At 37.7% G+C, this 16816-nt stretch overlaps 1 protein-coding gene across 2 annotated transcripts in view; it reads left to right on the forward strand.

Annotated features, from left to right (window-relative positions):
• The window catches only part of PLCB1 (phospholipase C beta 1), a 370971-nt gene that overhangs the window by 239354 nt on the left and 114801 nt on the right, over positions 1 to 16816 (forward strand). For both annotated transcript variants that reach the window (XM_032184566.1, XM_032184565.1), the window contains exon 10: positions 14626 to 14772. In XM_032184566.1, coding sequence (XP_032040457.1) covers positions 14626 to 14772 — 147 coding nt within the window. The remainder of the gene's footprint in view (positions 1 to 14625; positions 14773 to 16816) is intronic.

A 16816-nucleotide genomic window follows, 5' to 3' on the forward strand; every position in this document is an offset into this window, starting at 1 on the left:
TGAAACATCAATACATTTTATACATTTTGGTCCCACCACATTAAATTCACCTTTTAGTAACTGCTTAAGAATAATTACACGTTGGAGTCTTTCAATGGCAGAAGGGGGTCATTCCCTAGGCAACAGATTTTAATGTCAAAAACAAGTACCATGCAACTGTGGCTACACTTTTAAAACATCCTTCATAATATTTAAAGCTTAAATTCTAATGTATAAACCATTCAGTCAAATGGTGGAGCTTTCTGGCTCTGGAACGTTTGTAGAAAGTGTTCCAAAGTGGTTGAAACCCTTCGGCCTCCTAACTGTAACATTGGATATTAAGAATATTTATCAAAAAGCCCATTAACTTTGGGATTTATAGTGCTTTCCAGCATTCCAGTTTTGAAGAGAAGAGCGCTTAGCATTGTTTCCCATTCTTAAATGGCAACAGAACAATAGATCCCAGTCACAATTTATTACTATTTAAAACATATAAGCAACACAGCAAGTCATAGCCTATCCTATGTCATTAGCTGCAAGTGCTGTCAGTGAGCTCGCTGGAAAGCCTTTCTTTTTTTTTTTTTTTTTAATTATATGTACACATATGCAGCGAAGTTTAGCGTGAATAAGGCATCGGCGAAAATAAGTTCATGGAACCAATACTTGTCAAAATGAATTTGCAAAATATGCTTTTGTAATGCTTTTTTCATTTTATTTGCCTCTTTTTTTTTTTTTTTTTTTTTGCGTTGCTAGAGATGTAAAATTCATTTTGGATCTTGCAATTGTTTGGAAGATTGTATCTTAAGTAGAAAAGAACAAACACTGTAGAAGTCTTTAAGAATGTAAAATCTTCAATAACTATATTCTGTAACCCTGTTTTTGTATCCACTTTACAAGTGCTTTATTTGTCTAATTTAACTGAAGCATTTATAAAATGCAACAGTGAACAGTGACGTGGACTGGTAATAATGGATTTGACAACAGTAAACAAAGGCACAGTAGTATTTGGCTTAGTGAAAAAGCAGAAGTTTTTACCTTTTGTTCTTTGGTTGCATTTTAAAAACGTAGGGCCTGGCTTGGGTCTAATACCCAGCTACTTATGCATAGAGTTAGTTTTTGCTGTTGCCTTAGAATTAATGATAACATTCATCAAAATTATGTTTGGGGCTCCAGGGAGGCAAAGTTTCCTAATCTTCTGTATATAATACAGATACTTTGAAATAAAAATGAGCTTTGCAGAAATGCATTTTGGGACTGGTGTCTGGTACCAGAAATAGCTCCACTGATGTCAGTGAAACTGTGACGTGTGTCAAATGGACAGACACATTGTGGGATTTGTATCTTCAGAGATGCAGAGCATAAACTGATCCTGATAACGTAAGTTCAGCAGTCAGAGCAGACCTGTGCTAATATATAATGTGCTAATGTATAAAATATATAATATATGATAATGTATAAAATGACCATAGCAGCAACTCCTGACCCACGTCTTGGAAACGTGATAGGCCACCTAATGGACTCCTGCGTGAAGCCCTATTGTAACACTGAAAATGGGCGAGAGAATCTGGGGTGATGGGACCACAAAGCCAACATCAGTAGATATTTTGGGCTGCATCATTACCTTCAGCTGGAGCTTTTGCTGAGGGATAGGTAAAGAGAAGTTGTAGACCCAATGCTGCTTTTCAAGGGTTCTGGAGAAACATTTTTCTGCTGCTGCTGCCTGCCTGCATTGTGTTCGACTCAGCCTCAGACTATCAGAGCCCATAAATAGAAATCTTACTCTAAAAGTTAAACAGCTTCTTTATGCTTGTTGCTGTGCCACTGCCTCTTTTATGGAACACAGGGAGGTATTCAGTCTTAGCAGCAGGGTTTATTATTTGAAGATGAATATCAGATAAAGTTTACTTCTGAAAACATAAGGCGGCATAGACTTGAGTGCTGAAGGAAACAAGTATAGATAAACGTTGAATAAACATTGTGGGTCTTGCCTCTTCAGTATGACTGCTACAAACGTAGCGCTTTGCAGCTGCAAAGGGCCCATAAGGACAAATGGAATAATAACTGCTGTGATCCAGGGGGTGAAATGTAGAGCTGGTGGCAGAAGAGCACAGTTTTCTTGGCTCTGCCACAAATGAGCTCAATGACATTTGCCCATTCCCCTTCATGTGCCGTTTCTTTTTTTTTTTTCCTCATCCTCTGGTTGACTTGACTAAATAGTCACTCTCTGCCTTGAGGAGCTAACAGTCTGTGAGCCTTTCTGTATGGATGGTATCTGTCATAACAGGGCTGTTAACACAGCTGAAGTATGTGTGCTACTATAATACAACCATATGAGGAAGTTTCCCTTATAACCTCACATGTAATTGCCTCCTATAACAATATTCTTTATTGCTGGATATGCTGGAATATAACTTGCCTATAAATACCAAGGTTTACACTAGGGAGGCAGAAAGAAGTTGTAAGCTAAAGGACAATGTTGGCCTAAGAACACAGGGGTATCAAGTGGCCTTGAATAAATTTAGGCTGGAAATTAGGAGAAGTTTCCTAATATTACAGTTCTGGACAGTCTACCAGAGGTAGTAAAGAGTGGAAAAAAATATATGTATATATAAAACTCAACTAGTTTACAAAAGCGATTGTATAATGCAATGCCTGCAACTGCAAGGCCAAGTTTAAGGAACAGACAGGGAAGTCCCTTTCAAGGAGCTGAAGTCCCTTCTTTTCAGTTTATTTGAACTGGCTTTGCACAACCATGCCTTTATTCTTTTCCACTTCTTTTTAATATAAAATCTCTTCTTCAACTAAAGGAGTTTCTGGAACTAAAAATATTAACTGTTATGAAGGCTTTTCCCATTTTTCATAGGTGAAGGCACCTATAGAATGCTCACGCTCTTCTCTCTTCCCATTATACTTCAGAACAGCCTTTTTGGCAAGTACAGCAAGAGCTTATGTTGTGAAGTATTGCTAACGAGAAAAAAGGTCTGTATTTTTAGATGTCTTTTAATGCAACTTAGCAATTGGAAGTAAGCCACCATTTTACATTATTACATCTCCCAGGATCACTATGAGGCATTCCGCAGAGCATATTTTCCAGTGGTTCGGGAAGGCAGTGATGTATTCCAGTAGTGGCCTTCATTCAGGATTGTCAGAAATAACTGTAGTATTGCTGGGATTAATGGTACTTTTATCTGTCTGATTTAAAAGCTTTCCACTTATCTAGTTGTCTGCCTGTCATAAAAATCTGCCATGTCATAATGTGCTCATTCCACTGCTAGCTAGGAACTAGTATGAAGGTGTTTTTGTAGTGTTTTTACAGGTTTAATTGGATCTAAACTATCTGCCTTCTCATAGTCTGTAAAGGATATCCTGTCAGAAACAATTTCTTGCTACATCTGTGTTGAAAAGTCAAGAGCAGCTAGAGAATGGGCTTGTGTCTGTAAAACCCTGTAACCCCGTAGCCCTTCTGTCCACAGTAATTGTTTTAGATGATTGCAGCTTGGGGCTCAAAGTGTTCAGAAATAGCCAAGCTTAAGATGTCAGCTGGGAGACTGAGGTGTACCTCACTGTGTTCTGCCTTTGCTTCATCTGTCATCTGGTGCAATGAATGAAACCAGCCCAGCTCCTGGGGCCCTTAGCACCTCCTTCTCCTAGATCGTGCTCCAGACCTCAATCAAAGTCCAGAGTAGTGCATATGTTTGCATGTAAACTACAGTTACGGTGAGAGAATGGGTCCTAAGGACAGATTGTGGGAACATCTTTTACGTTTTTGTGTTGTTCTGTGTAGTTTCGCAATGTCAGCTGAAATCATCTAGATGTAGTTCTATTGTGGCTTTTAATAGCCAAGGTCCCCCTCTTGGAAGAGAATCTGGAAGGCAGTAGCTGAGGCTCGCTAATGTAAAGACTGCACAAATCAGACCAGCTCTTTGAAGAAAAATTGAATTTGGAAAGGGAACAAAAAAGAAAAAGCAGAAAACTAAATGCCTGCCAAGGAATAAACTGCAGTCCCATGTGGTTTGCTAGATAGCTTTAGATGTAGAATTTCTTAACAGTCCAACTTGGAGATGATGTTGATCACCACTTCAGTGTTGAGACTTAGGAGAACATGTTTGCTTATCTACACCAGAGTGAGATTTTCCCCCACTCTGTAAAAATAATGAAATCTTCAGATATTTGTGCTAATGTTGCAGGAACTGTTTTGGTTTGAAGAAAGAGCTATATGTGACTGAATAGAAAACAGTGTAGCTAAGCTAAGTGTGGAGTAAAGCAAAGTCTAAAACATTATTACAGCTTTATATGTATGGTAATAAAAAGTTTTGAGGGTATGATTGACTAAAAAGTTAGGTACATAACTAAAAAACAGAGTATCTGTAGATAGTTGGTACATCAAAGGACCAAAAAAGAACTATAGGAGGGACTTTGGATATTGTATGGAAGAATGAGCAGAATGGGAAATACCCTAACATAGCATTCAAAGTGAAAAGCACAAGTATGGGATACCACCAGTGACAGAAGCCTATGTGTAAACTTAGTGTTCCAGTAAAGTAACAAATACGAAAATTCACTGCACGCTGAACAGAGAAGATATGTATTTATATATAGAGAGAGATATATAGTTATATATATGTCCCTATATAGATATATAGGGATCTGGTTAAATCTTTGCGATAAAAGACTTGTAACACAAACATACTTGATTCAAGATGTTGGACACGTGTGTTTGTTATCTATCACATACATATATTTATATATATGTGCTATTTGCTATTAATAAAACAGTGGTTTATGATATAGCAGGTTACAGTAACTGTGCTCTTTAACACATCAACTCTGCTTACCAGTGTTTCTGAATTGTGGCCATGCTTTGTTACAACAGAGGTGTTTAAAGCTGCTATAGAGATTTAGAGGATCAATATCCATTAAAATAAATGCATTTCCAACATTTAGATTTTGAGGAAGAAAAATTGTGATTAAAATCTTGAAAGAGTGGTTAAAATTCCCATGCCTGTATGTATGTGTTGCTGTTTGCTAGCACTACTAGTGAAAAATACATATATTTCATAGGCTTTAGACCCCTTCCTCTGTGGGTGTTTGAAAAGGGTTAAAACAACCTGTGACTTTAAGAACATGTAAAATGGATGGCTCGTACCAGCGGAGAAAAGTGAGCTTTGGAAACTTTTATTTCTTCTCAGGTGAAACTCCATGTTCCTTTTCCTTTCAAGGTGGCAATGTCCTTGGCATGCTTCCAGAGTTTTGATTCTGACTGAAAATGCTCTTTGTTATAAAAACATGTTTTGCTATTTGGGATGGATTGCACGAAAGCTTATAGGAAGTATTTCCTCCTTAAATCAAGCTAAGCTAATACTTCCCCTAAAATCCATTCTGAAACCTGATTTCCATTTGCAAACATTTTATTGAAAAAAAAAATTTATCCAGTGTTAGCTTTCACTGTGCACTTGTACAGAGGATAAAATGGATGTGATAGCTTCATTAGAATGACAAACAATTCTGATTCAAACATATTTAATTCTGCTTTACTTGCATGATGATCCTTACTCTGCAAAACATTCTAGATCTTACTGTCCTTGGGCATGTGATATTTCCGCATGGATTAACTGATACAGAGCAAGCTCTTTTATGTACGCTACTTAAGCACAACATGTTTACCTTCCAGTGTTTTCCTTCTCCGACTGCTTGCTATTCAGTAAACATTTATTTTGTATATTGTATAGGAGATACCATTTTCTGTTTGTATTCAGCTTTCCCTGTGTCCTACTACAGTTTACCCATTCAAGGGTAGAGCAATGAGTCTTGCTCTTTCTTCTTTCTTACTGGCTAAGTTTTCTGGTGTGATCATTTTTATTTTTTTTTCCCTAGAACATGTTTCCAAAGAAAGTTCATTTTGGTTTGTGGCCAAACATTATGTCCATTAAATCTGTAGGGTTACCTAGGTCTGTAGGTTAAGTTTAGTTATGGATATGTATGTTGATATATTTGATGCCACGTATGTTTACCTCTTTCGTCAGTGATTTGACAGTAAAATGCCCTGTCAATCAAATACATTTTTTTTCTAACTACTGTTTTTGATGCAGCTGCATATAGATATATTTCTGTACTTTCTATCTTCTCTGCTTTTCAGGATGATGGATTTCTAGACATCTTCTTCCCAATTTAGTTCTTTATTTTGGATTGCTCTTTGCTAGAATTATTAGCTACCATTTTGCATGTTCTCATTTGATTTCCTTCCCATTTACCTAGATCATTACACCTTTATCATCTTGTTTTGATAGCAGCTCCCAGATAACTGTCTGTTCTTTAAACATTGTAGTTGATTCTACTTTTTCAGATTATTAAAGACTGTATAAAAAGCTAGGCCCGCTGCTGATCAGTGTGGCAGCCTCAAGACTTCTTTCATGAAGTTCAGCTTTCAAATTCAAAGAAATCCTGATCTTCTGACCTCAGTTTGCTTCTGTCTGTTCTTTCTGCAGATTAGTTTTTCCAATAAGGAATAGTTTGAATTTAGAAACTCTATTAAATGCTTCACTAATAATCATATACAGTAACTCAAATGTATTGTCCTTCCTCCACTTAGTTATTAATTTGATAAAACTGTCTGACTAGTGTGAATTTTCCATCTTACTGGTCATGGAGAAAATTGCTAAAATGGAAGAGTTACTGGCTTCCTCTTCCTGTTCTCTGTAAAAGATGGTTGGTACATAGATGTTTTGAAATATCTGCAGATCCTGACCTGAGGACTGAAGCTGTTTTCTATCCCAAGGGGTATTTGTAAAATAGAGCAGCATTGTCTTCCTTGGAGTAAAGTCCAGTAACATAGTTGTAGGGTTCTGGCATCTGATCTGGGCTGACCTTGTAATACATTCCCTTTTTGTGATGACTTTGTGTTTAAGAGGATGTTACTTGGACAATACAGTCCTGTCCTTCCCTAGTTTAAAACAGTCAGTACAGACAGAAATTCTAGTTAAGCCATGACAATATTATAATAGCACATGTACCTGGAAGGCTGAAAAGGTTTCAGCATGAATTCCAAAAGCACTTGGATACAAATGCCTCAGAGTGGCTATGGCATGTTACGTCCCACCCTGTGAATTTTATGTGAATTCGTCCTTGTAAACTTCTCTACAGGTACACAGAACTAGCAAGCATATAGTAGCTAATGTGTGCCCAGTGTCAAGAGACACATCAGGGGTATATGCATCCTACTTTACACCGGGCATGAGAATTTTAATACCTAATGAGCTGTGAAGTGCAGAGCTGGTTGGTGGAATATAATTCCCAATGGAACATGTTGTGCAGATCTCTCACAGGATTATCAAATACCTTTTATACTCGGCAGATTTTAATCTTTGAGACGACTTGTTCAGTTTTATGGGATTACAGTGAGTGTGATTAAAGTTACAGATTGTGTTGGAATAGACCTGATTTCGCTGTCAAACAAAATACCATGGTAATTCTGTGTTGCTGGCTGGGAGATATGAGGTGCCAATTAATTGCTTCTTTTCCTTTTTTTGTTTGTTTGTTTTCTTTTTTACTTTCATAAAATCTCTTGGCACAATTGTGCCTACCAGTTACATCATAAATGAGTAGATAACAGCATGGGCATAAACAAATGGAAGGCTCTACTAAATTTGCAAATATACATGTATGGAAGGAAATGTTCAAGATCTGTGCAGCCAAAGTTGTTAACTGCTTACAAACAAATGCACATCTTGTCATACAAAACATCTGCAAATGTTAAGGGACAAACAAAGGCTGATTTTAAAGTTGCAAGACTGAAGTACAAAGAAGAATGAGCAGAGAAGTGGTCTTTTCATCTGTCTGTTGTGCCTCTGTTTTGCTGTCCTACAGGATTGCCCAAAGGACTGGAAAACTCCTGGGGCCAGACCTGAGCCTGCTGAGGGTCAGGGGAAAATCAGGTAGCAATCAAGTAGCTGTGCATGCAGCTTGTCTGCTGAAATAAGGGGACAAAATTTGAATCAAGCAGTTGGTCTGAGAAGTTTGCAGGATTAGCTTTAATTTATCTATTTCCTGCAGGCAGACTACTACGCTACTGGGGTTTTGGCTTCTATCCTATGCCTCCTCAGAGGGCACTAACCCAAAGAAGAAGTATCTTCTAGAATCTCAACCCTACTTTGAACCCTCACGTCTCTTATCTTATTCTTGGCATGGTGCTGCAGGTGTTGAGTGAGCAGGGCTTTGTTTATATCCTTGAGTTGCTGAGCTGGCAAGCTCCTAAGGATCCACAAGCATTTCCACATCCAGAAACTGGATGTGCTGGTCATGCTGGCACACTGGAGAAGTTATGAAAGCAGGGAATTGTCAAGTTACTTATGTCTCGTTAAGACAAAGATTGTTGTGTCAAAGGCAGCCTGTGCTTTTGCCAGCCCTGGAAACCACACATGAACAGTTTTACATGGGGTTATTATCAATATCTAGGATGGCATTGGAAAATGCAAAATACTCTGGCCCTGCAAGAGGATTATTAAGAACCTTACAATAACACAGTAAGTCTTCAACTAGAGAAGTCTTTGAAAAGTATATACACAAAGTATGGTGTATCCTATCGACCAGTTTAATTGATGGCCTGGAACTCCTGGTCCCTGACAAATTTACAAGTGCCATCTTCCAGGAGTGGGGAAATTCCAGGTTTCATAACCTGCAGAAGAAAGCAGTTTGATTGATTAGTGTTAACAATATTGAAGAACCATAAGAGAGACAAAATGAATCAGTGGATTTGCTTCATTACCCCTATAGATTTTGTGAATTTTCAATAGGTCCGTCACCACAAGTATGCCACCTTCCAAGAAAAAAGATTTGGGATGACGGAAGCGACTCCTCTTGTCTTTTAGAGCTTACAAATGCTGACTACAGAAGAGCCCTGCTTCTTACAGGCAAAGTAACAGCTACATTTTTTACATGGTTTTCTTTAAACTACCATCCATGAACATTTGCATAGTTGATTCAGTGTAACAGATCTTGAAAAGTATGTGAGTATGTAGTTGTAGGTGATAAGGAGGTTTTGTGAAATGCTCTGAGCTTGCTTCTACAACTGTATTTGTAGCCCTTTTTTTTTTTTCTTTTATTTTCTCCCTTGTAACCATTTTGAAGCAATCAAATGGAGCCAGGGAGGCAGAAAAAGATCAAGCTGCTGCAAAAACACTTCATGTTTCACTTAATGAAGCTGATCGCAGACTGGGAAATTCAAGAGAATCTGTCAGTGTCCCTATTAAATACATTATCTTTCTAGTAGGAAATCACTCCTCTTTTCCACCAAATTTTCCTGAAAAAACTATCAAATTTATTTGACTGCACTTGACTGTAAATCTGGTGTTTTTTCTTTGATCTCTGCAGTAATTTCATCACCAAGCATGTTGTCTGGAGCTATTCAAGGTGTCCTGTAGAACCTCTTGCTAACAACCTGCTTCACTCTTTGCTGCAGGTGAAACACTGAGGACATTCTTGGAGTCCCCTATATGGGCTTCCTCTTCCTTTCTGCAAGGAAGAATGAGGTTTGGGTGGGACACTCACTGCCAAACTTTGCACCAAGTGGCTGGCAGATGAAGTTCAGCTTCCAAATGTTGAGACCAAGGGGGAGAGGAAGATTGTAGGCATGCCACTCAAGGACTATTTGGTGTGTGCAACTAGAGCAAATGCAGCATTTAAATCTGTGACACAGAAAAGTAGAGTAGGAATAAACCTAGGACCCAAACAGAGTAGGAGTCAAGGTCCCATTCTTTTAGCAGCTTCCTTCCCATTTGGAGAAGAGGTTTTGATAAATGTGAAGAGAGGCATGGAAAAACATTTCCATAGTATCCAGTGCCTTTAGCTTTTGCAAGTTTATAGTTCAGATATGTTTTTATAATTATAAAAAGTTTATATAACTTATAGACAAGTATTCAGATACTATTTTGTAATTTTGAGGTATTAGGAATGTTCCGTGATTAAGATTACATTAGAAACTTTCACATTTCTCCTCAGGACATGTTCTTCTATTTTACAGCCCTGTTACATTACACATTTAAAAAAAACCTGGTCTGTTACTTATTTAGTTAGCACAAAACTCTAGCTAGTCCCTTATGCATGTTTTGACAATCATTAATTTCTTCAACATAGTAAGTCCAGAGAAAGAAAAATAACCATGTTCATCATCAAACACATTGTGAGCATCTTTGTTTCTATGTCAGAGCCGGACAGTTTTGACAAACATTATATGTATTCCAGCTAAGGCACAAAATGCAGTTGCTTCTTGAAGAGATGAACAGAGACGGCAGTCACCCTGTGATCAGAGTGGATTTGAATTGAGTTGAAAACAGAACAGTTGGTTAAAGTATCTGTAATTTTATTTTTCATGTTGAATTGGGTCTCAGTGCCCAGGTGTTGGCTGCAGGGGCCTTCCTGAGGGGCGCTGGGGCTGCCTCACGCTGGTTCCAGAAGGTTCCAAGAGCTCCGGCACAGGACCCAGTCCCTCAGCCCCTCAGCAGAACCTCTGGGGAGGTGGCTGGAAGAAAGGACAAATGTGCTGCACAGGGGTGAGAAATGAGGTGAAAAAGTGTGAAAAAGAGTCCTGAGGGGAGAGGAAGAAGGGGAGGTGCTGGTGCTGCAGGCATGGGGCAGGGGAAGGTGCTTTGATTCTTGTCTGTGTTTCTTACTATTATACTCTAGCTTTAATTGGCAATAAATTAAGTTAGTTTCCCTCAAGGCGAGTCAGTTTTGCCCATGACAGTGACTGGTAAGTAATCTCCCTGCATATGCATGTATTTCCACCTACAAGCTTTTTCATCTTATTTACGGCCCCTGCCAGGAGGGGAATGAGGTGGTGGCTTGGTGGGCAGCAGGCAGCTGTCCAAGATCAATCCACCCCGCCACGCAACTCGAGTAAACCTTGAGGACACGAAGGAAAACTTTGTGATATATACAAGGCTACCTGCACAACAAATAGGTGTTTGTGTGTACTTTTTTCCTCAGAAAAGTCATATACTTAGCAGCAAGAGATACAGTGGCACTGGGGGAAAAGTTAAGTGTTGGGCACATAAATAGGCCAGACACCACAGGAAAAAGGAAGAAATTTTAAGTTTGTGCTGCCTGAATATTTTAATAAAGCAATACTGAGTGACCACATAAGGAAATTTTAATTAATCAGATAAATTACAGAAGAAATTTTTGAGAAAAAAAATATGTATTAGTAAAGCCCAACACTGTAGAGGAAAAGATCTTAGCAGAGTTCTGTAAATGCTGATATAGCTTCTGTTATGATTACATCTTTGTTTGCTCTTCTTGGTCTGGCATTGCCAGTATAGCTAAGAGTGATTCTTGTCTCTCTATACATTACCCTTAGGATTATTTAGAAAGGTCTTGAACCAAACATTATTGAAGATGAAGGTAGAATTTCAGTGAACACCAGTGATCTGCCTCAGTTCTAATAAGTGACATCAGATCAAATTTAATGAGGCAACGATGAGTGAAAAGGCATGCCAGCTAACTCCACAATTTTAAGTATATAAAGCATACCAAGTATTTTAAAATTACATAAAAGACCTAAGGTTTAGATGTTAGTAAGGCAATTGTGTGTGAGGGGAAAAAGGAAAAGAAAAGTAAGTCTGTCTTGTGCCTTTCTCTTTTCCTGTTGTGCTTCTTTTTCATCTAACTTTTTATATCTAATCATGCCATTACTTCTTCGTAATATAGATCTAAAGATAAGGGGTGACAGCTATAATAGAAAGAACTGATCACAAATTATTTTTTCTTGGCAATGTCTGAGGTAAATTTGTAATATGCTTAAGAAAACAGGGAAGAAATCTTACCAATAAATTGAGGCTATTTCATTTCAGATGACTGTCCACTGAGGATTGTCATCACTGCAGTTGGCCTCAGAATATCATTGACATTGGTCACAAACAATCTACTCTTTAATATCTAGGATACAAAGTCCCTTTGACATCTGCCATCTCCGTTCCACAGTCAAACTCTCACTGGTGCGACATCAGCTGTAATTGAACTTGGAAATTGCTTCACTTTCTGAAATGCTGACTGCTTAATTATGATGGGGGAAATAGCAATCTACAGCCATAAGCTCAGATAACTGTGTAACTCAAAAACTATATAATTATACTTGTGAATAATGCTTGCGGTGATTTATGTTAATAACAATGGTAATGTGCAGAAGGACCACTCTGCAGACCTTGAGTTCCTTCAACTTTATGTAGTGTGGAAGGGAGCAAAGAAGCAAAATGAACCACTAAATAGAAAGAAGAGAGAAAATGCAGACCCTCAGCCTTGCTTCCTTTTATTCTAAAGGTGTTCAAGTGAGTCAGGTACCCAAACAGGCTTCCAGAGATTGTATAGTTCAGTTCCCAGCTTAATCCACAGGTTTATTTGGTATAACAACTAACATATTAGGCCCAGTAGCTTAATTTATCTTTAGCTTCAGTTCTCCATTGTAAAACAGGAACTGCAGGGCCTCTGTTTTTCAGGTATACTCTTGAGTATTAAAAGCAGAGATCATTCTGAGATGCTGTCAACAGGAGTCAACATGGGCATCTGTATAGTGAAAAGAAGCTTTTCTTTCAGAACACTGCGTGATTATAATGCCACAAGTTGTGGTTGTTGTTGTTGTTGAGGAATTATAAAAACCACTGTTTCATTTTAGCCTGAAAAAGGCATGACTGCAACCTTAAGGCTCCTAGTTTGGCAGAAGGTAGCCCATTCAAAACGACATGGAGATACTGATGACTCTGGATAAGCTGTCTCATACATCAGAAAGTTATAAATCACTGTAATGTAGTGGCTATCCCATTCAGATCTTACCTGTTTTTTCCTGTAGGATGTTGCTTATGTGGTGTGAAAGTATACCACATGTGATATTTAAATCATGGCTAAATTGGTGCAGTGTTTCTGTTCAGTGAATTTTAGCTCAAGTTAACTCCATGGTAGCAGATGATTCTGTCTACGCTCATAATGTCTCTTGGTAGATTCATGCAGCAGATTGGTTGTTCATAAATCTTTGTTTCATGAAAAATCTCAATGGTGTTTTCTCCTGATTTTCTGCATCTTGTATTTTTTCTTGTAAAAATGAAAGTACATAGGCCCCTGTCTGCAGATGATTAATTACCTTATAACAAAGCAGTTGTGGAGCCTGGCAACGCTGTACTCAGATTACGGTCTTAAAATAGTGGATGGACTTGATTTTCTTTCCAACCATCTTACAATTGTTGTCATAAGAATGAAAGATAATTGCATTGCTCTGTATTGTCACTACATTTCTTGTCATATGAATAGGTTCATTTAGTGCCACCATCTTAGGTTATTATGAAAATGAGGCATCTGAACTTAAGGCTGTTGCATCTTTTTCTCTCTGAGGAAGAGCTGAATCCCAGGGTCCAAGTACAGATTTTAAGTAAATGCAATATTTGCATCATGGGATTACAGGCTTTACAAAAGTGATTCAAGGATGCCCGTTGCTTTTTCATATGTTTATATATATATATATATATAAATGTAAGTTTATCTGTTGTTCAGGTAAAAGGGGGTTGATGCTCAGGGAGAGAATAGCAGAGTTAGAACTGAAGTGTTCCATTTTTCAATGCCATAGTTAGTTGATCTAAGATTTTTTGGGTAGAGATGCTATGCAGAATATTTTGTGGTAGGGGCAATTGTTGGGAGTCAACTGCCATGTAGCTGCTTCGAGGTTCTTCAAAAATACAGAAGTTCTGTTTTACTACAGGAAGTAACTGAATTAATTAAAGTAACACAATTGAGTACATCTACAGATGAAACCCAGACAAAATTACAAAAATATCAGGCAAAGAAAAATGTCTTAAACTGGTTCAGATTAGCATTAATCATCGATTATAGACTACTGTATTTTTATTCCTTTTTTTTAGCCTAAATGTACAAATCAACACTGACCCTACAATCAACATTATACAGGAGGATTGATAGAAGAAATTCATCTTGATGTAATAAGCACAGCTCCACTGAGATCAATGGTGATATTTAGGCGGAGGGTAGGACTCAGCTTTCTAATTTGCCAGCAGCATATGAAATGATCATTTATGCTGGCACTCTAGTGAGATAAGAATTGGAAGACAAATATAAGAATTAAGCAACAAAGCTTAGTTCCCCCTTAAAAAGTGGTTCATTTAGTTAGCTTTGCTTTGCAGTTTAGTTGCGTTCATATAACACACGTGGAATCATACTCGAAAGAAATTGAAGTTAACCTGTTTCTTTGAGTGGTTCTGGTTGTTGGTTTCTTGGTTTCTTCCAGCAAGGATGCTTTCTTTTGTCCTTGGAAGAACCCCCTCTGTGATATGCTGTGGTTTATTTTCTCTCCTTGTGTAGCCATCTGTTAACTCTAATTCCCCTATGCCTTTGATTGTCTATAGACACCGATTATGACAGGATTATTCTTTGGTACAGGTAAAGAGATGTGCATTATATGCAACTTAAATGCCTGAAAATAAGGTAATAGTAATAAAAATAAATATTAATAACTGGATGAAGGCCAGTCTGATGATTATATGGTCTGTCACATACACCATTGCATAAGTGTATTTTTTGACCATAGTGTCTGTATGTCATAAAATCTATACCTGAAAGTAATGGGTGCTTTCTGTGGATCTGTATTTCTCTCAGGACAGATATCAGTGGATGGATTTATGCGATATCTGAGTGGAGAAGAAAATGGCGTTGTTCCACCTGAGAAACTGGATTTAAATGAAGATATGTCTCAACCACTGTCACACTATTTCATCAATTCCTCACACAACACCTACCTCACAGGTACAGTGTTGGGGAGATCTGATTTTTTTCTCTTACAAGAATTCATATTTTTGCTGATACCACAAAATACAACAAAAGCAACAGCAATAAATGACGACAGTGTTTAGTCTTCAGGGAAGCAAAGGTAGCACTTTTAAATTGTTTTCCTAGCTACTCCAGTTCATACATTGAATATACCTTCATTAACAGGTGAGCAGCAGTTGTGTTGTTTGAATAAACTCTGTCAGAGCCCAATGAAATCCCTAGGAATTTCCCTCTACTTAGATAGGATTCCAAGAACAGGTTCTTTTCTGGGGAGGAGAGAGAAAGTACTTTCAACAGCAGTCAAGGCTAGTCAAACAAGTATGCGAAGTAGAATGTGGAAACATCTCTATAGCTAATAAATTTGCCCATAAGCATTAAATTTGACAGTTCGTGTTCAGTGAAATTTGCTTTGATTCAGAGAATGGAGAGGTCCCAACATGGCTTTCTGATGGTCCATTCATATCTGCAAGGAATGGAAATCTGTTTTTTAACAATATTTCTAATGTTTGACCTACAAGTTTATGTGCTGTCATGGTTTTAAAAATCTGAGCATTCAAAAGATCCTGTTAACTTCAGTTAATGAGTCTCAACTGTATTATTTGAACACTAAAGTCGACAGTACTTTTAGATTCCTTAAAAAAAAAAAAAAAGTAAACGTTTTTGACAAGCAGATGTGCACCAGGAATTCTGTTTTCTGATTTGATGTTTGCTTTGTCTTGTCAAGTTTGCTAATGTTTCAACATTATGTGAAAAAAGAAGTAATGCTACAATGTCTGCCCAAAATATGGCTCATGTATAACAGTGGCTTTTTTATGTTACTAAGTTAACAGACTTGCCTTGACTGAGTCCTGCTGGATGCCAAATAGGCAATAACCTAAATAAAAGCACGCAGTGGTGATGCCCAGTTTAAACAAACCATGTGGTAGTAGCTTTCATATGAACGAACTGTCATTGTTTCCAGTAGACACCCATTTTTCAGAGGTTTATATCTTGGCTGTGAAATGTGTTTTGTGCAAAAACTTCTTGTGTAAGTATTCGGTTTGACAGCTATTTTGTTTCTCCAAATTTAAAAAAAAATGAAAGTCAGTGTGGCCACTTTTAAATTATGATTCTAATATGCAGAAATTTATGTTCTTTGGAAGAGTGCAGACATTCCAAAGCAAAAACAATTTTTAATTACAATACTTTGCAGGCCTTGTGTCCAGTATGGACTTTGTTCTGTCAGTGAGGATTAGGACCCACTTAAGCCAAATGCTGCAGCCTTATACAGAGTTTCTGGAAGGAAACAGTAAAGCTGTACAAATGTGGGAAGAATAGGCCCACAGGGAGGGCAGGTGGTGCAGTTTAAATTTGGTCTAAAGAGATAAAACACTGCCTTTCCTTCTACCAGCATGAATTTATAGCCAGTACCATATCACAGAGTTTTCTCAGGGCTGATCAGGGCAGAGTCATGTTCTAAAGGTCTAGAAACACAGAAGCCAAAAAAAGAAAGAATTAAGGATAGAAATTCATGATTTGTCCAACCCATTCTAAATTTTTAATCACAGCATAGATAACATAAAATACTTAATTATTTTAGCAGAAAGAACATTTGCCTTGATGAAACTGTCCAAATTCAATTTGATTTGTATGTGAAAGTCTTCAAATCATCTAAGATAGCATCTGCAGATTTCTTCACCTTCGTTTCTAAAGAATTGCAGAAACTTCATTTCAAAATATGATCCTCAGACTTAATTTAACATAAAATTCATGGCTTAGAAAATTGGAGAGAAGTAAATCAGTGTAAACTCAGGGAATATCGCAAACTAAGTTTGAATCTCTTTCAAAATTAATTTAAGAGCATGTATTTTCACATTTAGAGGCACAAAACATGTGCCCTTGCCTTTTAGTGGGTTCATTCGTTCAGTAAGCATGTGGCAGCTGGCTGACAGTGGGATTAATGATGTGATTTTTATCCATGTATTACAAAAACTGACAGCCTTAGATTTTGCTTTGAGGCTAGACCAGATACAACAATCAC

The sequence above is a fragment of the Aythya fuligula genome, chromosome 3 (genome assembly GCF_009819795.1).
Source record: "Aythya fuligula isolate bAytFul2 chromosome 3, bAytFul2.pri, whole genome shotgun sequence".
NCBI lineage: Eukaryota > Metazoa > Chordata > Aves > Anseriformes > Anatidae > Aythya > Aythya fuligula.